The 21,833-nt window shown below is 41.8% G+C and overlaps 3 protein-coding genes across 24 annotated transcripts in view; 1 reads left to right on the plus strand and 2 right to left on the minus strand.

Annotated features, from left to right (window-relative positions):
* Positions 1–562: 562 nt before the first annotated feature.
* Positions 563–6,760, minus strand: KPNA2 (karyopherin subunit alpha 2). The gene is made up of 11 exons (XM_083805396.1): positions 6,632–6,760; positions 5,941–6,060; positions 5,706–5,843; positions 5,178–5,266; positions 4,078–4,346; positions 2,830–2,924; positions 2,471–2,734; positions 1,650–1,883; positions 1,389–1,571; positions 1,137–1,286; positions 563–1,034 (listed from the first exon to the last, which is right to left on the minus strand). Exons 2-11 carry the CDS (start codon positions 6,013–6,015, stop codon positions 942–944), a joined length of 1,590 nt encoding a protein of 529 aa, XP_083661522.1. The 5' UTR covers positions 6,016–6,060; positions 6,632–6,760; the 3' UTR covers positions 563–941.
* A 2,252-nt stretch (positions 6,761–9,012) lies between these two features.
* LOC310884102 (UPF0450 protein C17orf58 homolog) lies at positions 9,013–20,492 on the plus strand. Its single transcript, XM_083805434.1, has 5 exons — positions 9,013–11,203; positions 13,107–13,733; positions 13,853–13,933; positions 15,449–15,640; positions 16,127–20,492. The coding sequence occupies exons 1-5, from the start codon at positions 11,140–11,142 to the stop codon at positions 16,312–16,314; spliced, it is 1,152 nt and encodes a 383-aa protein (XP_083661560.1). The 5' UTR covers positions 9,013–11,139; the 3' UTR covers positions 16,315–20,492.
* The window catches only part of BPTF (bromodomain PHD finger transcription factor), a 57,458-nt gene continuing 55,601 nt past the window's right edge, over positions 19,977–21,833 (minus strand). For 16 of the 22 annotated variants that reach the window (XM_083805293.1, XM_083805304.1, XM_083805300.1 and 13 more), the window contains one exon: positions 19,977–20,904. In XM_083805293.1, the coding sequence (XP_083661419.1) occupies positions 20,868–20,904 (37 nt within the window). In that variant the 3' untranslated portion in view covers positions 19,977–20,867. Of the gene's footprint in view, positions 21,654–21,833 lie in introns of all 22 variants that reach the window. The other 6 variants (XM_083805298.1, XM_083805294.1, XM_083805296.1 and 3 more) reach the window with 1 other exon arrangement.

Raw genomic sequence — 21,833 nt, forward strand, 5'->3', positions numbered from 1 at the left:
TTTCTGTACTGTAAGAAGTGTCTAGTTCAATAATTATCCATTTTCTTCTTTGGGTATAACACCATATTTATGAGAACAGAGGTGGAAAAGACTTGTAGAAGCAAGCTTATGTACAATGTCAGTCTCCAGGGAGGGGGTTACCACTTTTGAACGTGTATAATAGTAATGGAAGTGAGACTGGTATCTCCCACTCCAAGTAAGTCATTGCTAAAGAAGTGTTTGGTAACAGTACGAGAGTAAGGGTAAACTAGGTATAGAAATGGCTGTCCTTTTAAGAAAGGATAACAACCTTAACATATTTCTTCAAAATATAGGAGGTAGTTTTAACTCAGTTATAAACAAGGTAGAACTAATCGGATTTCTGTAAAATATCTGGAGAGAAGCAGCAATTCATTTGTTCTGCAGTAATAGAAGGCTACTGTACACAGAATTTAGAGCTTGAAATAACCAAGCTGTTTAAAAACATTTAGAATCAAGTCTCACAGCATTCTTAGCATTATATATTGATTAATGATATTTACCATATCAACTTCCTTTCAAGAGAGCAATTGACACAGCTCAATTTGATGTATTGATACCACTTTATTGAACTTTAGACAAATTCTCTTTAAAAGCCTACTCAGTGTTTTGAACGTAGTAGTTTAAGGAGGTTACACAGAGCAACGGCTCATGCTTTGAGAGAAACTTATATTGCCTACCTGCATTCTTATGCAAGACAGGGACAGTAAGAGACAGAAATGAGAACAGAATGTGTATTTACAAGCATCTCAAAGAATGAGGTTTACAGTTAAAAATTCACATATGTACAGTTTCAAACTGTTCAAGTATGGTTCAGTTGGACAAAGTGCTACAGGTCACAAAAAACAGAGGGGCTATTAAGACATAGAAATGGCAGACACTTGTATACCAAATAACTTGTACATTGTTAGTATATGCAGTGTCTAGAAGTTGAAAGTATTTGGAGTATTGCCCTGAATTTGGAAAGTGTAACTAGCAGCAGTAGATTCTGGTACAACATTTTGGTCTTCCTCCTCCTAGAAGAAAAAGAAAAAAATGAAAGAGCAGTAGCATTTCAATCTAGTAAGGTGGTGCCAGAATACAAAATCAGAGTGAAGAGTTGTCCTGCAGCCACTTACTTCTGCTGAGAAATATTTCTCAATGAGGGTAGATGAGGCTTTGTACACTTGTTCATTTTCATGTGACTGAAGAGCCTCAATTTTGTCTAGACCTCCACACTCCTCAATCATGAGGCAAAGTTTTTCAGTCTCATTAATCTTCTCAGCAGCCTGCAAGGGATAAGCATAACCTCAGGAAAGATGTATGGCACTAGCTACTGGAGAACCATTGCAGCAACCCAGACAATGATCAAATATACCACATCTACATACCAGGAAGATATTAGAAATAGCATCCAGAATTACTAGTACAGTCTTGCTGTCTTTAGCAGACAGAAGATTCAGAAGAGGTTCAACAACACCAGCCTGAACGAGATAGACGACCTGGTCAATTGTTCCACCACTTGTATAGTTAGTCACAGCCCACACAGCTTCTTTTTGAGATTTGAAATCCCCCTACGAAGGTAAAAACAAGATATTTGAACACAGACAGTAACAGTAAAAGTGCTAACAGAAGATGTGTTTTTTGTTTACCTTCCTCAGAATACCAATGAGATAAGGCACAAGACCATGATCTACAACTCGCTGAATCTGGTCCTGACGTCCTGCAGTGATGTTTGACATTGTCCATGCTGCTTCTTTCTGAATGTTGTTTTTATGATGAGAAAGGAGACTTGGAAAGACAGATAGTGCTCCTGAATCAATAACAGTCTGGGTCTGCTCATCAGTACCAGTAACAATATTTCCTATGGCTCTTAAAGAAGGAGTCTGAAATAGATGTGAAAATAGTACTTCAGAAAAACTGAGTTATCTAAGCTGTGCTTCAACAAATACAGCCATAATTGATGTCCCTCTGCTCTAGCCTTCCAGTCAACAGCAGGATATACTATCATAACGATTACATATGCAGACATTAAGCATCCTCAGACCACACCCCTTCAAAACCAATGCTCAAACAACTGCAAAAAGGAAGCTATTTTCTAAGCTCTGTCAAAGTACAATAATTTTGTTTCACTGTAGTTACTGTGCAGAGGTCACTTCTAAATGCTATTCCTGGAACTTGAACTTCCAACTACAGTATAGAGTTAAACCCAAGCTTTAAAGTAGGTAGATGATTGTGTTGGGCTGGGTGCTAAATATATTGTTTTAAAGAAGCTTGATAGCCATTGACAGTACTCTATGCCTCATTTAGGACAGTCTTCAGTCAAGACAGAAGCTCAAGGCTCATCTACACAAAACCTGGAACAAGCAGATTACTGTCTCATAAAAACCTTTCACTTACATGGACACTATTTTAACTAGTTTTCCCCATGCGTTCAGTCAAGCAACGGCAGTTCGCATGCCTGATAGCTTACCACTATTGGCAGTTCACTACATCCCAGAAGTTTTACAAGTTGTGGCACCAATCCAGTTTTCACAACAACTTCTATCCTGTCATTGGAGCCATCTGTTAGATAGGAGATCGCCCAGCACGTGTCTGCTAAAACTTCACGATCATCATGGTGCAAGAGTCGAACAAGAGTTGGAAGAATCTGCTCAATAGCTTCTAGGGGTGGTGCAGGATTCTTATTACGACACAAGTTTGAGAGGGTCCAGGTAACATTGCGTAAATATCCAGACTGCAAGAGTTGAAATAAACCATCAATAACTGTTTAAGCTACTTTAGCCCTTTTACTTATTAGCAACTGTAACTTCAGTCATACTATGAACTTACAGCCAGAGAAGAGAGATCAGGAACAGCCAGTAGAGTCAGCAGTGGTTCAATTGCACCAAATTTAATAACCAAGTCCCTATACATAGAACCATCCCCTAAGAAAAGAAAGAAAAATAACCAGTTAAGGGATAGAATAGAGGTATGTGTGCATACAAAATCAATTCTTGTTATATTGTGAATGCTACCTCTGCCTAATGGCTAGATAGAAAGTAGTAACAAGAGTTGAAAAGGATTACTACCATGGGTAAGTCCTATGCCAAGGATGTGTTTCTCTAATCAAACCAGTGAGGTTCCATATTTGATTTCTGAAGGAAAGAGTTTAAGAAAAGCTCTACAGAAAACATTAGCTTATAACTAAGCAGGGACTTGCACATCTGTGAAGACATATTTAAGTCCTACCACAAGAACACAGCTTTTCCTATAACAAGGAACCCCAAATCTATCAATTATTGGCTGATGGGGTTCTATATTATAATACTGAAGGATTTTCAAAAATTATTTGAATTATTCTATTGCTCTCCCTAAAGGATACCTTAAAACCAAGTTTAAAAAAAAAAGAGAAACCACCCTCTAAATACAAGCTATAAGAAACTCTAATCCAAGAAGCATTTTATTGAGCTGACTTTCTCTGCATGAAAATTCAATATTCTCTGCAAGTCACAGCTGTTGCAAATCATAATATTACAGCTAATAAGAAAACCAATGAAAATAATGTAGTTATAATATTGTTTTGAAGAACAGAATCTAACACTGGCAGATCAAGCAATCCTGACAGATGCACAAGAGCTTTCAGTATACTTAGCTACTAAAATGCTCATATCCATGTTTCAAAGCAAGTAGTTGTGGGTGTGATGACCAATGTGCCATGAGCCTTCTGCTTCCTTCCCCTCCTCCCCTCTTCTAGTAAAGAGACAGAGTAGAGCTCACTGAGTCAAAAACCTCTAGTGAAATGTGAAATAAGGGACAGTCCTATGCTGTAACATACTTATATAGCTATTTGAAAAAGGAATTGAAATACGGAAGCAATACATTTAATAGAACACACAGGTTGCCAGGTTATACACGAGATTAAACCAAGTCTGAAGGTAAAGACTTGTCCATAGCATGTTCTACATGGCAGAGCACATCTGTACTCACAAAGCATTAGAGTTCCAACAAGCTCAGCATGCTACACATGACATCATTTGTAGTAGGAGGACATTACTACTAAGGGATTAGGTTTAAAAGTTGCATATTACATTGACATACCTGCAATATTTCCTAATGCCCACACAGCTTGCTCACTGATGTGAGTATGAGGAGAGGCCAGTAGTGATATAAAGGCTGGAATAGCTCCACCATCTACTACTGCCTTTGTTTGTTCTGATGTGCCCGAAGCAATGTTGGTAAGTGCCCAGGCAGATTCAAACTGAATAGGACTACAGTCTGCTCTACCCAAGAAGGAGACAAACTTCGGAATCAAACCAGCCTGAATTATGTTGTCTATGGGGGGCTGCTTCTCTCTTGAAAGGAGTTTCCTAAGGAGGAACAAAGAGGAAGCATTATTTTTGCCTGCAGAGATCTAAACAACAGATTCCATTAAGTCATTCTAAAGAAATTCATGTTTAAAAGAAGAAAAAAATGGATTACGGTCTTCAGAGTGGGCAAATAAACAATACAAGAGAAAATTCAGCCAACCTAGACATCATGAACACTAGATTCCTAAACCTGTAACGTTGTTTTGGCATGTTTTCACTTTATGAGTGGTTCTTTTCTGACCCCAGAAGTGAAGTAGACCCTGCAAGAATTATAACACAAATGAGTTGCTAGATATTTCTCAACAGACAGAAGGGTAGTGCTGGAGTGCTGCTTCTGGCAGTCAGAGTAAAAGCTTGCAAAATTTTAGCAATTTAAATTTTATATCTGAAAGGTGAAAGGAAGTTAAGCATATTTTGAATTCTGGTCCTACTATTGAGCACATTATTCTAAGGTAGATTGTTGCATTCAAATATTGTGGTTAAATGTTAACATAGTTTAAAGATATCTTATTCTGATATAAGGGGTTTACTGCTACTACTCCTAGAACTCTGAGACTATCTATTGTTTATTTTGCTACCACCAAATCACTAGAACTACTATTTAGGGAAGCGTTCAAGCACACTAAACAATCAAAAGCCACATGGCTTCCATAAAATTCTGACTAAATTAAACACACCTAAACATTCCATATAAAGCCAACTCAGCTGTTTATTGAACTACTGTCTGATAAGAGCCATATTTGCTGCCATAAGAAGACATTTACTCACAAGCCAAGCCTTTGACCTTGCCTAGGCTTACACAGCTGAATCAGTTACCTCTGAACTCCTTACCTGGCAGCTTGAGTAGCCTGTAGCTGAAGCTCCATGTTATTGCTATTAACTCCTTTGACAATTTCTTCAACAGACCAGTGTGCTGTAACCTGTACAAGAAAACTCCCTTGAGTGCTTTGCTAGGAGATCATGCAGTTTCACGACCACAGAGGCCTTTACACAGTACTATGAGGAGGCCATAATTTACAACCATTTGCTTTAATAGAAGTTATACCCCTATGTGATATTCCAAAAACTTAGCCACAGCTTTATCTACAGTTATCTGAACAGATGAAAACATTGTTTCATACTGCTACACAGAGACAGTAGGTTTAAACACAACTGCCCAAACCCTCTTAAAAGGCAGCTTAGCAGCACAGAGAACACTTGCATGCTACTTGGAAAAGGACCTACAACGGAGTCTATTAAAGCTGATAATGCATACATAGCTGTGCTATGTCCCACATGAGAAAGGATTCAAACTGGTGCGGCTACCTTGATCGTACAATGCAAAACCTTTATGCACATTTGTTCTGGGGACCTATTTACCTGGTTGTTCCTGTTTTCCTGAAGGGGAGAAGTGGCATCATCTGGTAAAGTGCTAACATTTCTTCTTTTAAGCATTTGGTCATCTTTCTTAGCTTTCCTCAGCTCTACATTGACTTCAATACGCCGCCTCCTCATTTCCTGGAGAACATACATTCACCGTAAGTTCTTGGCTTTTACAACTCTCGCTTAAAGATACAATGGCTAACTAAAATACTTACTACATAAGAATACTCACTGTAGTATCTTTTCCTTTGTTTTTGAACCTGTTCAAGCGAGCTGCTGCTGCATTGGCATTCTCATTAGTAGACATCTTGGTTATTAGTTAGATTTCAAGAAGCACAAAAAGAATACAAGCCTAAAAACAGAGTAAAAAGGTAAACACCACAAGTTTACTCCACAAGAACGCAAGTTAAAATACTGGGATCAATGCTCAAGAGCAAGAGACAGTAGTTCATATTAGGTACATTAGCCTCCTCCAACTTGTTTAAAGATACCAATAACGTAACAAACTGCCTCTTTAAAAACTTAATTGTTACGGCAACTTCAAACATTAACAACAAACCAGTAAACACATCCTTCTAAAACCCCTTCAGACAGAAACATCAGAATCATTGTTTTTAAGGAGCAAGATGCGTATTCTTTCCCATAGACAGCGCCTGCATATTTTAAAGCGCTACTCCCACTGCGCCCCACAGCTATACTGCACGGACATTCAGCCCACCCCCACCCCTTTAACAAGGAGAAGGCAGCGACACGGAACCCCAGAAAGCTCCACAGGCAGAGAAATGCCGGCCGGCCCCACCGCCGCGAAGCCCCGTCCCGTGTGACAGGGCTGAACACGCCGTCCACGCTCCGCGCCCCTGCCGCACGCCACCACGGCCGGCTCCTCAGGGCCACAGGCTGCTCCCCCCGCCCTGCCCCCGCACCTCAGCCGCAGGCCCCGCTGCCTCCTGCCTCCCGCAGCACGCTGCCACTGCGCCGGGCCGCGCCGGGCGGGATTTAAATTTCCCGCTGCCCCGCTCTGCCATTGGCCAGTTCGAGCCATAGCAACACCCTGATTGGCTAGTTTGAAATACTGCTCGTCTCGCGATGAGACGGGGCGAATCTCCGCCGTGCTCCCGGAAGAGCGGCCCAGACGTCACGTATTCAAAGAGCCGTCCTCGCCTTGGTACTACAGCTCCCGGCATCCACCGCGCTACCCGCCGGGACAGTGCCCGTAGGGCTAACAGCTGCCAGGCCTCGACAGGCCGGCGAAGGTGGCGCATGGCATGCTGGGATTTGTAGTTTCCTAGGGACCAACTTCAGGGAACGAGATTGGGATGTACTGCGCCCTGGGTGGGCTGGGAGCAGGGAGTTACTGACGCTCAGGCCCCCCGCTCTGAGCATAGAATCATTCAGGTTGGAAAAGCCCTCCAAGATCATCTGGTCCAACCGTCCCCCTACCACCAACATCACCCACTAACCCATGTCCCTCAGCACCACATCCAACCTTTCCTCAAACACCCCCAGGGACGGTGACACCACCACCTCCCTGGGCAACCCGTCCCAATTCCTGACTGCTCTTTCTGAGAAGAAATGTCTCCTCATTTCCAACCTGAACCTCCCCTGGCGCAACTTGAGGCCATTCCCTCTAGTCCTGTCGCTAGTTATCTGCGAGAAGAGGCTGACCCCCAGCTCCCCACACCTTCCTTTCAGGCACTTTGCATCAGTCACACATTTCCTCACACACAGACTAATTTTTTGGGTAGATCTGTGCGGTTCCAGGAGTTGGACTCGATGACCCCTTCCAACTTGACATATTCTCTGATTCTATGATTCTGTACCACTATCAGATCACTGAGAGCTTTTCCCGAGATCCCCTGTGTGATCCCATGCTAGAAACGTGTATGGGAATTTAAAGAAAATGGAGAGGGAGACTGCAATTTAAAACAATTCAATAGCAATTAGGACAGACCAAAATTAAATCATACAAACAATAAGAAAGTAATCCTTGCACGCAGCAGTTAACAAGAATGTATCCAGAGGAGGATTTACCAGAGACATTTTACATGGCTTGTTTTAGCCTTACCATTAAGATCTTTGTAAAATAAAAACATCACAAAACATTTTAGCAAGAGTAATGAAGTTAAAAGAAGAAAAGCACATCAGTCGCAAACGCAGATACCGAACAGGACTAGAATTTTCCAGATGGAAAAAAATAGCAGCTTAAAAGTTGAAATTGAACACCTGGTATTCCAAAGGATCGAAGAAGTGCTGTGAAGAAAGTCTGCCGGGTCATAACTTGTTGGAGCGCGAGCAGTCCAGAACCACATACCTTGGCCAAAGGAGCCACGGAGACTGCAGGGCTGGGTGTTACAGATCAGGGAAAGGGCTGGGGAAAACAGCTGAGGCTGCGTGCTGGGGACCTACATGGGGCAAGCGTGCCTCGGGACGGCAGCGGGGTATCGCAGCTGGAAGGCCTCCTAGAAATACAGGAGAGCAGCAAACAGAAGGGCGGGCTGCTGAGGTGAGCTAACATGGCACTCCAGAACAGTAACAGGGCACGAGGAAGGGCTTAGCTGGGGCTGAGCTAATCCCGTGAGGGGAAAAGTTGTGAGGCGAGGACCGGGGAACGGGCGGCGATGCCCGGGGCGCTCCCCTCAGGCAGCCCCGCTCGTGAGGGGGCGACGGCCGCGTCCTCGCGCCGAGCTGAGGGAGCCAACGGCCGCCGCGCGCGACGGGCCGCGAGCCCTTACCCGGGGGGAGGGGCCGGTGCGCGCGGTGGGCGGGGCCTCGGGGCCGGCGGGGAGCCCCGAGCCGTGGCGGGCGGGGCCCTGGGGGGCGGTGGGAGGAGCGGGAGGGCGGGGCCTTCTGGCAGCTGGGGGCGGAGCCAGCGGCAGCCGGGCGGGGCTCTTACAGCACGCCGCTCGCAGCTTTTGCTGGGTGACCCAGTGGCCTAATGGATAAGGCATCAGCCTCCGGAGCTGGGGATTGTGGGTTCGAGTCCCATCTGGGTCGTACCGCAGTCGTTTTGTAGCCCCGCGGTACGTTCCGTGCGGGGCTCTCCCGGCCTTCCCTGGCAGCTACGGACGCGGCGTGAAGCCCGTTATTATCAGATCCCCGGAGCCGAAAACACTTTTAACGGCACCGCCCTCTGCTGGGACCGCCGGGAGGGAGGGCTCCGAAAGGAGCCAGCAGCTCGGTGCGGCGGTGGCCGGGCCCCTCAGCAGCGCCCTGTCACGGGGGAACCCGCCCGCCCTGCCCGATGTCCCGTCCCGGAGCGCGAAGCCGTTCCCTTCCTTTCCATCCCCTCAGGTACACGCGGGGCCTGCGGCGGGAGAGAAGCGGCCCCAGCCCGGGGCCTCCCCGGCACGGAGGGGCGGCCGTGAGGCGCTTGGGGCGGGTTAGCCCCGGGTTGGTGGCGAAGCCTGGGGCTGGCGAGCGGCTCCTGGAGGTCCCGGCCGGGTGGTCCCGGCGCTGGGGGGGTCCGGGCCCGTCTCGGTCCGGTGAGGCGGGCTCTCTCTTGCTGCCGATTTATCTGCTCAAATCCCCGTTTCTGAAAGCTCGGATATGTCGGGTCCTTTGTGCGCTGGACTCTGATGCCATCTAAATCGTAATTTAGCCCCGTGTAGTGAAGGCGTGCGGTGGGAGGCAGGTGGAGGCGGGTGGGACGGCTGTCTGGAGAGGTAAAACCCAAACCCGTGTGCTGCTGCTGTGGTAGGCACGCAGGGGAAACAGCCTGTGGGGCGACTGCTGCCACTGCCACAAGAGCCAGCCCGCAGTCTCTTTAACGAGGCTGTGGCTATTAGTTATGCTGAAGTCCCAAATTTGTCCAAGAACACGGAGTCCTGCTTTGAAACCTTTCTTCCCTTCCACTGCCGATATCATGTGTTAGCTTCTCGAACAGCAGAAATACTCAAAACACTCCTGCCCTTTTAAGCAAGATACTGCCCAGCTGAAGGTTCCGGAGAAACTCATTAACACAGGTGTAGTCGTACATTTGTACAGGGTGAATTACACTACCAGCTAATTTAAACAGAAAACCCCGCAGAGCGCAGAGGGCCTGTGGGACACTTGCGTGCAGCCATCCTAACCGTGAGGTAGGGGAGCAGACACGTCGTGCTCGTGGCTTCTCTCGCCTGCTGCAGGTCCACACGCAGGTAGGGCAGGGAACGAGGTGCACGAAGGACATAGATGTCACCTCTGCCCCCTCCTAAAGTGCAGCTCTGCTGTCAGGTACAATGCTGGTCGTTCCTTAAATTCTTATTTCCATAACAAATATTTTGGGATACTTTCAGAATTTAAATAACAGAAGAAAAGAGGATTTATAAATGCTGCTATAAATTTATAACACACTGAATAACGTGTGTTAAAATTTGATTAGTTTCGCATACTGTTTTGGTTTATTTTCTGCATCTTCATATATAGCTGCTTGATGAAGCCCTGTACTTCTAAGAATTTTATTAAAATACTTAGTTGCGATAGTACAAAACAAACTGTTTAAACTAGGCAATAGCTGCACTATACGATACCGGCATTACTACTGGATAGGTTTTATCAGGGAAGGAGGTTTCCAGAACTGGGATACAGTGTTTTTGTAGGGTTTCCAGGTTGTTTGTTGCACTTCTAACTGCGTGACTAAGTCCTAAACTTTCACAACATCCAGTAGCAGCTAGTAAGGTAAACTGCTACAATGGAAATCTTGTCTAGTAACAAGGTCAGCTGTTTCAGCTGCGAACATAGGAATAAGCCTACTTAATTCAATAATCCAAATCAGGGTTGGCTTAGTGTGTACAAATTTACAGAGTTCTGCATTTATTAGCAAATACAGATTTAAAAAATAAAGCAGTGTCTGGGGTCAATGGGACTTTCCCTTGGACTGGACAATAACCTGCATTTTTCACTTGGACAAGAAGCATTGAAAGGGGTTCTTAAACTAAAAGAGAATGGTACCAGCTATATAATTGGAGCTGACTAGAGATACCTAACTACTTGTCATTGTGATGCATGTTCTTTGCAGATGCTGAATTGCAGAGGTGATATATATACTATTGCAGGGGTGATAAACGTGGTACATCATGCTTTAATGTAGCTTCCCATGTCTAGTAAAACTGTATTTATTCTGTGTGATTTTCTCTGAAAAACTCCATAGGAAGCAAGACTCTCCCTCCAAATAAAAATCTGTTGCTAAAAATGTTTATCCATACAGTATCACAGAAACACAGGTGGCTGCAGGCAGCATAGGCTCGTGTGTAAGTGGGAAGGGGGTGTCCATGCACCCCCTGAGGCAGGGGTGGTGGGAGGCCAGCAGGGAGGCAGCAGCTTGGTCTTGCTCCAGTGGGTTGTCCACTGAGTGGTTCCTGTTTCCCCTAAGGCTGCCCCTCATTAGCATGAATCGGGGGAAGGGCATAAAAGACTCCAGTTCATTTTGAGTCTGGAAAAACTTTACTTCAGAATGACAACCAAAGTGTTCTGGCTCCTCTGCTTTGTCATTAGATCATCTTCCAGCTCGGTGGCCGGTAAGTTTGTTAACGTTCAAAGCGGTGCTGGGGCGTATTTGCCTTTGCTATTAGGGGAGGTGAAGCACATTACTACAAATTCTTGCCCGAGCAGTCCTCTTAAACTGTAATCTTTTCAGCAAGCTGTAGCAGTAATCACGTAAGGGCTCAAGAAGGAAACATTTCAACATGTTTGTGGGTTGGGAATGTAAATTGCAATATTTGATTTGTCAGCATGTGAAAGAACTAAGAGCACCTGCCAAAAGCAGGCAGCTAGCTTGCGCCATGGATCCTGCTAGCCATCACTCAGCAACTGAAGTTTGACTTGCTTCTGCATCTGGGATTTCTTTATTTGCATGTGGCCGTTCCCTTTTAGTCTCCTTCCCAGCACCTGTTAACTACGTATTTCCAATTTATTTCATCTTGCTCTACCCTGTCTTGTGTGCATGCAGCAAGCTGTCCAAACCAGATTTTCTTTAGTTACAGAAGATATACCTCTGTTCCGTAAGGAAGGAGAAGTCCAGGACCTAATTATGGTGCAGTTGTGTTTCTTAGATTGCAAGAGCTAGACAGGAATATGCTGGTGTAGGGGAACGAGCCTCAAGGTCCCGAACAAACTGAGTAGAGAAAAATGGATGGTTTCTTGTTACAATCCATGACTGAGAAGAAATGATAAGCTGGTAGAAAAGTGTATGTATAAAACCAAGTCCAAAACACCTGTTCAGAGTTCACAGCTTCATATTGAAACATCTCCAAAATACCCTTGCCTATTGCTTTCTTTAACTTGGACTTCTTCCACCCCTTTCTTCATGGGCATTCTTTTGACTTTACATGCGGCCAGCCCTAGTATCAGGGAATCTTTCCCATGACAGCAGCTGGTGAGAGCAGAGGGGGAGAAATGGCAAGGTCAGCAGATGAGACGCAGTTATGGCAGATAAACCAGGATGTTGTTCATCTGTGTGTGTCAAATATCTCTTTTCACATAAGGAGTCAGGATCAGCCTCCTACACAATGCTAACCACAGACAGAGAACACCCAGACAGCGGCTGTGTGTGGGTGAACTGTTTTAAAACTGTGCTGGCTAGCTGAAGGCATACAAGGGAGGGCTAAAGCAAAGGGAGAATGAACTGCAAGAGACAATTTCTCTGTTCCCAGACAAAATGGGAAGTTATTTTGCTTTGTGAGGTCCAAGTGATCAAGGTGAAGGCATAAACTTAGGCCTAGGTAACTCTCTGGCTTGCACAAACAGTGCCATTAAGCCTTCCCATTTTTCACTAGAGTCCCAGACGCTTCCTGTCTTTTTCAACCCTTGTTCTCTCAACTTAAGAAAAGGCTTGAAATAATTGTCACTCAGCAGCAATAGCCTAGCTACCAGACAGTGTCTTCGTGGACTCCCATACAACTCTGTAGTGCAGAAGTCAGAGATCCAAAACTGCGGATAAAGATCTTTTCAGTAGCGTTCAAAGCTGAAAGCCGCTGAAAAGTCCAGATGACATTGTCAATACGGCATCCCAGGGATGGGAAAACCAAATAGTTCTGTTGTCATGGTCTTTTAAATAAGCATCCCAAATGGCAATGTGAACCTTGTTTCCACAGATGCTCCCTGGAGATTGAGGCTTTTGAGAAAAGGGTTTGTTTATAAGTCATGTTTTTAATTTACAACAATAATAAAGTAAAAATGCAAATCTCCTGTTTTGCTCACACAGCTGCATTCTCTGTACTGGACCTTCCATGTTTGAGTACAGAGGAATGAAGAGCTCTATTTTATTTCATCTATTGGACTGTTCATCTGTTATATTGTCATATTGTTGAAGTCCTCAGTTATGGAGCAGAGCCTCAAATCTGCCACGTACTTCCCATTCAGACATACGTGAAATGAAAAAAATAAAATTCTGATTTGCTCTCTTATTTTTCTTGTATGTAGGATCCCTGCCCTATGCCGAGAAACCCAGTGAGACTCGCAGCAAAGATGCGTATAATTCAGCAGACTCTGCACCTGGCCAAGTCAAACTGCCAGCCTGGGGCACCACCAGTGCTAGAGAGAATCACACCGAACACTGGCTTTTGTCTCCCACCAACCTGCAGCACCCAAAACCTCCCGAAGTCATCTCCCGCTCATCGGACAAAAAGAAACAAACCAGGCCTTCTCTAGAAAACAGCACGGGGCTAAGGAAACACCTCTTGCAGTATGGAGGGGCCCTGCCTCTGGAGAGCGCGACTGAGGGGCCGTCTCCTGCCTCCTTTGACTTCAGCCACGCAAACAGAATGCCCGCGGACAGACGGCTGGCTGAGGCTGCTAACAGTGTGTCGGCTCACTTCCACCACGCAGCGTCTTCCTATCAGAAGATCACAGCCTTAGCAGAGGCTCATCCTTTCCTACACTCTGGAACAATAGAGTCAGATGATGCTAACACGCTGGATCATTTCAACCGACCAGGAAAGATAAATCCCTATAAAAGTGCTGATCCCTGGAAAAAGATCGTCAAACCCTCCTGGGTGACTAACCGCCAGTCATCCAGCCTGCCGTACCATTTCAGCATGCTGAAAAAAGGTAAGAGAGCAAACTACTCTGGCAAGCATTGTGAGCTTTCCAAAGGTTGGGTGGCATAATTTGAGTAACACATCCCCAGAGGGCATACTGCTATCCCTCAGCCTATGTGCCTGTTCCAGATGCTGATAAGGAGAAGGCATGTCTGACCGAGTGCAGGAAAGAGAGAGATGAAGTGGAGGCCTACTGCACGAGTGAATTCGGTAAGCTATCCTCCATGAACCACACAGACAACGCTGAGGCCGTCTTTGTTCAAGTATTACTGACACTTGACTTCTGCTTTTAAGATACTGTTTCACTAAGTTTATTAAGTACTAAGTACATTAAAGGGACCCATTACAGCTATTTATAATTGTACTATGACAAACAATTCTAAGTCTTATATTACTCTTTCCCTACCGTGGGCTCTTTTTCCCGTTTCCTCCCTTACCACTCCAGGGAAGAACACAGTGTTCTTCCTGTTGATCAACAGAACCGAAGACCACCAGCTTTAGATACTCTAAGGTTAAACGGTGTAGCTGTTACTTACCTCTTACTATTTAGAGTGAGTTCCTGATTTCTGGGAATAAAGATGCAAATGAAAATAAAATGACAACCCAGACAGCAGTCTGTCTGTATGGAGGATTCTTCATGAAGTTCCTCAGTGTCTTTAGTCCAAGTTGATGTAGCTAAAGGTGGTAGAAAATAACCTGGGAATTTTGTACTGAATGTTTATGAGCAAGCACTTTCGGACTGAAATTCTTCCTTACACTTCAGAAGTTGTGAAATAGATACCAACTTTTTCTCACAGTATTTTAAGAGATAAGCAAAATACATGCCTACTGGTAACAGATGTTTCCATTTGCAGAATATAAACACGTTATGAGACATCTGTTTTCTCTAAATGGAGAAGTCAGGAAGTGCTTCTACAAATGATATATTCTTTATTTTTTTACAACTCTCATGCATTCCTGTCAAATGTAGGTCTTACAGTGACACGACCTTTGTACATTTCAGTGTTTAACAAATACTGGTCTCATTCTGCTCTTAAATTGAAAAAATCAGGTACGAAAAAAGTAGTGTGAGCAACAGCTCAGGCAAAGTTCCATTGCAGTGACACAGAGAGCGCTTCTCCCTTCTCTACATTTACAACTGCAGACTAAAGATAAATGGCTGAATCAGAGTTCTCAGCGAGACAGGTGGAATACCAATTATAAAAGTCCTATTTGCCTAACTTAATACATTCGTTGTTTTCCAATTCCACTTGTCAAAAACAGAAAATGGGTGAACAGCATGAAGCGATTATCTGATAGTACAACATGACCTACTTGGTGCCTGTGCTGCATGATAAGATGAGGGCCTTTTCTTTCACATCTGAAGTGTTTTATTAGCAGATTAGCTTTGGACCTCGCTATGATGTTTTACATTTGAACATTTTGTCAGGTAAGTATGTCCACTTTTTAAATAGCAGGGTAGAGAACAGTACTAGAAACATCGTTTCCTTTTGAAATATTTTATAAATTTCACTCAGAAGCATCTCAGAGCTGTAAAGGATAGAAAGGTTAGTAACTCATTAAATGTGATGATTTGAACTGTTGCTTTCAAACCTGCCCACTACTGGGTCAAAGAATTGCTGCTGATACTTCACAGTATTTTAAATGAAAGCCTTCACGTTTACTTTGAGTTGCCACTGAGATATGTAATCTGATGCTATTTTCTTCTTCCCCTCCTTAAAACAGCAGTGAATGGAATTGTTTATAACATGGAGAGACTGGGGAGTGGAGTCCACTTGATTACGTTTTTGGTAAACAGCGATGGATTATACAAGATGAATCGTCTGTATATTACTCCTGATGGCTTCTTCTTCCGAATTCACGTTCTAGTTGTGGATTCTTTAAACTGCAGTAAACCGTGTCCAGACTTTAAACTTGGTAAACAATCCCAGCTAAATCCATTCCCCTCTTTTTCCTGCATGCAGTGTAATTTTAGCCTGCCCTAGTTTAGTAAGCTTAATCCAGGTTGGAATATTTTGAAAAAAAATGTTTACTCTTAAACTGGAGGGTTCTTTCCCCTCCTCAGCTTTTCTAATTTTTTAAGAAACCCAAGTATGTGTAGAAGTCAGGTAGCAGTACAGTCCTTTAGAAGGAAAAAAAAAAAAAACCAGGAGTGAAAGCTCATGTCTTTGTAAATAGTTTAGTTTTCCTTCTAAATGCCAGTTTATCAAATACTAGTTAGTACTTGATTCTACTTGCAATGCAACACAATAAATCATCATTTACATGCAAGCACAACCCCCAAGTCCCAGGATATATTTCTGTAGGGTTTAACTTCACATCCATTCATAAATGTATTGTCCTTAGAGTGGGTGTAAAATAAAACCATGCTTTCTTCATAACACAGGAATCTTTATTTTGTAGGCAGTAGATACATTGTGATGGGTCAGATCTACCACAAGAGACGGCAGATCCCTGCAAACCTACTGCAGTTCCTGCGAGGGCGCCTGAGGCCTGGGGATGGACTGCTTGGAAGCAGCAGCAGCTACGTGAAGAGATTCAACAGGAAGAGGAACCGCAAAGTGCAAGGGGCTCACGCTAAATGTAGATAAGGCCATAGTAACCGCTACAGGCAGCAGTAGAATTCATCTACAAGAATAAGCGTGATGACTGAGCAACAGTAGGAGGTAATTCTACTTATGCCTGAAATTGGTTGTGAATAGGATGCTTGCTTTTGTGCTTTGGCAAACACTAGCTGAATGTTTTGAGTAGGTACCTACATATTGTGAAATACAGCACAAAAGTCAGTTCACAATAACCGGTCATGAATTTGCTGTAGCTGTTTCCAGAGCTACAGGCTATCGCCTCCTCTGCTATAACGTACACCTAATAATTTGTAGTAATTGTAAAGTAAAATTCTGAAGGCTTGTTCAAGGTACACAAGTAGCTGCACTTTGAAGCCCTTCACCTTGAACAAGTACTAGATAATACCATAGCATTACCTACAGAGGCTGTCAATGGTATTTTCACACAACTCTGCTTTATCTGATTCAAAAGATACCAACAAAACCAAGTATCTTGCATATCATTTTTGTTTCCTCAACTACCATTATTCTTCAGTGTTAGGTTTTCATATAAAGCTTATGAACTAGCTATTAATTATTTAAGTATATGAATACACTAACTGAAAGCAAATCAAATAATTGCACACCAGTGCCCAATTAAGCTTACAAACAATGTCACAAGTTCGTGCCAAGGAATGCAAAATAAGCATGCAATTGCATGCACATTTTGTATGCCTGGTTACACTGTCAGTTCTTTAAAAGTTCAATCCTAGAACTGTGAACTGGATGTCATCTTCCCATGAGAATTATCCAGTTTGTACTTGCACATCAGTAAAGTTATTGTGAATCAAAAATACAACCTTTTAGTACCCTTAATGTGGTGGAAATACAAGAACTTAATTATATGAAAACTCTGCAAAGACGATCTTAATGTTTACTACTCCCAAGAGCCAGTATTCACAAATTCTGGGTCTTCTAAGTGTTCACAGGGGGTCTGGATTCACTGTTTCCTGGGTTCCAAAAGATCCAAAAAAAATATGTAATGAGTATTAAAAGAAGGCAGCTCCTTGTTTGAAGCATCGCCTAGTGATTTTAAGATAGGGTTCAAATGTGTCTAGTTCACGCAGTGGTGCAGAAAAGTAACTGCCAATTAGTACTGCTATTAAGACAAAATGTTCTTCTAAAAGCAGTAGCTCTGAATACTTGCAGAGATATCCCTATAAGTAAGATCTAGCTTTTGAGCCAGTAGAATCTTAATAGCAATGAGAACTTAAAACTGTTTATATGTATATAAAAAAGGGAATATGTATATATGTAATGTGTATGTGGGGAACTTGCCATCTCAATTAAATATGTATACAGTGATATATATGATATAATCTGGAACAGGAACATCCTATAAACATTTTCTGTTTTGAAGCAAAGGTAATTCTAACACAATTTTACATTGTAAAAATCTGCAGCTTTGTTTAGTGTCACTGAAGGCTACGGAGCAGAGGATGGGGGATAAGTCACACCGTACAAAGTACTTCTTGGTCTGGAATAGGAGACAAAATACCCACTGCAAGCATCATACATTTTAGGACCCAAAAGACTTGCACAGAAATTTACTAATAGCTTGTGTCCATCTAAAAAAAATATATTGTCTCACTTCTGTTATGGGAATGAAGAACTAACATGGAACATAGCATATATAGATGGAATTTTCCTGAGGGACTTTGAGGGGGCTTTTGATTTGGCAAAATGACCATTCCTGGCAACAAATGAAAGCACTGGAGTTGACTGGATAGGGCAGGGGAAGGAAGGAAAAAGGGTTACATGTGCATCTTAAGTTTCTTTATTTCTATGTTCAACTGCAGTTCAGGGACTAATGAGCAAGTCCCAGAGTCACCCATTTGCCCAGAATAGCAATTAAGCACCCGTCCTCACCCCCAAGACATTATTGTAATCTAAAATAGGCAAAGTGTGGGTACAAAAACAACACCTATGACCGTATCTCATTTTGATTGTCTCAGAGACAAGTAACAGTATATTGTGCTAATGACATCCAAATCCCAAGTAAAATGCCAGCAAGTGACACAATATCTCTGCCACTATCAGATACAAGCACTGCTCTACAACTAGTTTCAAAGTAAATCTAGATCATAGGCAATGTTTTGAGGAAAAAAAAAATCAAGCTAGGATAGCTCACCGTATCAAAATTGTTAGAATACATTATTATTTTAAAACATAATATTTATAAAAACATGAAAAAGATGACGACTGAACAGATCACAGGTCTTACGAACTTACCATGCTTTTAGGAAGGTGGGTATTAATTACTTTTATAGAACTGTTATTTTCCAGAAACACCATTTAACTATAAAAGTTCACCACTAATCAAGAAAAATGCCTCAACATACTCAATGACAATTGAAAACACTATACCTCTCAGCAAAATTAAGTCATATGTATGGATTATTTCCCTAAGCAAACTGATTGACTAGCAATTATAATCTGGAAAAGCCAAGACCTATATACCATTGCATCATCATATGTTTCATTAGAAACACCACCAAATCAATGTCAAACACATTACTTTATTTGTCTAGGATGATGTGTCCTATTAGGTACAAAAAAGTACTCTTCAACTTGCCACAATTTCTTAAAAACATAGCAGTCTATTGCCTACAGGTAAGAAAGTTTTAAATGTCATATATGTGTTTATATATGAATAAATAGTACAGAAATATTGTGAAGTTTTGAAGAGATGCAGGATATGTTAAAATGCTGTTAGAAGTTGAGATTTTTTTTCCTTTCTGCATTAAAAACACAATGCATACAATATGCAGCTTTTTTTTTTTTTAAAACGTCAAGGACAGCATAACCTAAACGCAACTATTCTTTTTTAACTTTAAGAAGCATAATGGATAATTGTTTTCACATTGAACTATTATTTTTAATTTTCACATATAGGTTAATTGACAACATTTGTATGTACAAAAAAACGTGTTTTGTTAGATAAAGTTATCCCAGAAGTACCTGTACACCTGAGCCTGTAAGTATAAGAAAGTGTGGTCAGTAGCAACATCTTTAAGAAAAGTAACAGAAAAGGTTCTTGCATAGCAAGGTGTGAGGTTAAACCCAAAAGGAGCTTATCCATAGATCAGGTAAATCCCAGATCACTGTAGAACAGAAGTTAACTGTGAGTTAGTGCAAAAGCTAGTCAAATGGTTGAAGAGCTGCATATAAATCATGGCTGATAACTGTAGACAGGTAATACGAGATTCATTTTTGCAATACGAAAGTCATGGAAAGAAAAACATCTGCAAATCGTATCCTCTTTTGACTTCAACTTATACCCCCTACTAGCACTCCTCATACAGGAAACAATGAAGCCATCCAGAATGCCTTTCAAGGGTATAATTACACTCGGTACTTTACATTCTTAGGGTTCTTGGCAAAATATCAATTCAGCAGTGGGCAGTGACATTTCACAAAATACTTCCTACCATGTTATCAGTATTACAGTAATTTTGGCACCACTGTAGAAATTTTATAAAGGGATAACAGCTGCTTAAGAGTGAAAAGTTATAAATGCTACCTTTGGAGCAAAATAAAGTCAGATCTCCCTGGCCACTTCCCCCCCAATTACTTGAAATACCTATACTTGTTAACAGATCCCCAAAGTGTTACAAACATATTAGCGCACACTCAAAGACACCTACATGTGTGGGGAGAACAATTATCTCCATTTATTTTGTTTCATATACATCCATATTTTGAATTTTAATACAAAAGAAAAAAATTAGAATCTGACAAATGTTTACAAACAAGATACCTTCAAATAGATTTTACTCATTTCAGTCTGGTGCAGAGTAAATGACAAATTGTACTGTTATATTCAAGGCAACAGAGTCTGTAGTCCATGACCACTTAGCCCAACCTTTATGCAAGCTTAATTGTTTTTTTTGTTATTTTTTTTTGATCTACCATGAATGATAAACTCATTGTTGATTCCCAGTTCTGTGTGTGTGCACATGTGTACATAGCAGCTCCTTTCATAGAAAGAAAAGACATCTAGAGGTCTTCTTGTACTTTTACCTACAGGAATCATGTTAAGATACAGAATGGATTACATGTAACCGGGGCTGGATTTTATAAGAAAAAATAATTAGCTGACAAATGAGGGCAGCAATAAAAAAGCGTCTTTTTTGCAACAATAAATAAATACAGTCAAAGTTTTCTGTGTGGACTTTAAACCAGCTTCTTCACTGAAGAACAGACGTGGCATTTCCATGGAGTTAAACTTGACCCCATTTACTGTATCTTTTTTTTTCTTGCTCTCTTTCTCTCTCTCCTTCAACAAAACAAAAGGTTTTCCTGCTTCTGCCACAATAGTACAACAATTTGATCTTGACAAGAAAGTGGTGCTGCTGATTTTTATTTCTTTGTCCTTTGGACAAAATAAGCCAAGAATATAATTTGACTGTTGTGACCAATAAAAACGCAGTTTACATCAAGTCTTGTCAGGATAACCTGACTAAAAACATCTGGCTTCTTAATTAAAAATTTTCAGACAACCAGATTCTTGCTCGTGTGTTAGGTTAACACGCTGAACTCTAAGAAGCTGTAGACTGCAGTTTGTTGTTATGGGACCTGCAGAATACAGAAGAAAGCGAAGAATTAAGCACCCTTCATTTTGGAAGAACACAGTTGCTGCAAGGTGTTGCCAAGGGTAAATCACTAGGAGGGAATTACCACCATGTTGCTTCCATATTTTTTCTAACCCTTCAGAAAAAAACATTTAAAATATTTCTGAATTCTATGTGCATTTTCACCTACTGTATACCACTACCATATATCTTACTACTTGTAAAATGCAGTGTGTCACTGGAATATTCCAAAATGCCTGAAGTTAGTTTTACTCTTATTTACATAACAGTAGTCTATCAAAAGGAAAGCAAAAAGACAGTAAGTGTGAATATTTATAATAAGGTGTATTTAGCTTAAATTTATTCAAGAAATCTTTGGATTAACTTAATAGAAAAAACTGAACCAGGCATATTAAGATCACATTTTTGCTAATCAGAGTTCAGCAAAACTCTTTGACGTTCACATTTTTATTAGTGACTGAAAATAAAACAATAAAATACATGTTTTCAAAGATTAATTTTTCATTTCTATCAATACAGTATTCCAGCAATGGGACAATTTTTTTCTGTTGATACATTTGTGTTTACCAGCAGGACTGCTGGTAACAAAAAATAAAAAACAACATTTACTTGTTAGACAAATGATCTGGATTTTAGGGCAGTTTAATGTCATTGAATTGTACAATAAAAGAAAGTGACCCCAACATCCAGTTCTGATTCCAGTTAAAAAGTTCAGACTAAAGATATCACAATCTGCAAGAAAAGAAAGGACATGGATGGTATAAATGAAAAACGGTAACAAAAAAGATGCAGCAATGAAATTAAGAGCAAGCAGTGGATGCTGGATAATCAGCTAATGCAAGATGAAAGAAACAATAGTCGAGAACTACCTGGTAAAAACATTACTATAATATTAAATGGGAGAGGAAAATG

Source organism: Anser anser (assembly GCF_964211835.1).
Source record: "Anser anser genome assembly, chromosome: 19".
Lineage (NCBI taxonomy): Eukaryota > Metazoa > Chordata > Aves > Anseriformes > Anatidae > Anser > Anser anser.

Coding starts and splice junctions, on each gene's coding strand:
- KPNA2 (XM_083805396.1), bottom strand. CDS start 6,015: ATGTCTACTAATGAGAATGCCAATGCAGCAGCAGCTCGCTTGAACAGG. Junction 5,267..5,705: donor AGGAAAACAGGAACAACCAG/GTAAATAGGTCC, acceptor TTTCTTGTACAG/GTTACAGCACACTGGTCTGT. Junction 1,287..1,388: donor CTATTTCTAATATCTTCCTG/GTATGTAGATGT, acceptor TATCCCTTGCAG/GCTGCTGAGAAGATTAATGA.
- LOC310884102 (XM_083805434.1), top strand. CDS start 11,140: ATGACAACCAAAGTGTTCTGGCTCCTCTGCTTTGTCATTAGATCATCT. Junction 13,934..15,448: donor CTACTGCACGAGTGAATTCG/GTAAGCTATCCT, acceptor TCCTTAAAACAG/CAGTGAATGGAATTGTTTAT. Junction 15,641..16,126: donor GTGTCCAGACTTTAAACTTG/GTAAACAATCCC, acceptor TTTATTTTGTAG/GCAGTAGATACATTGTGATG.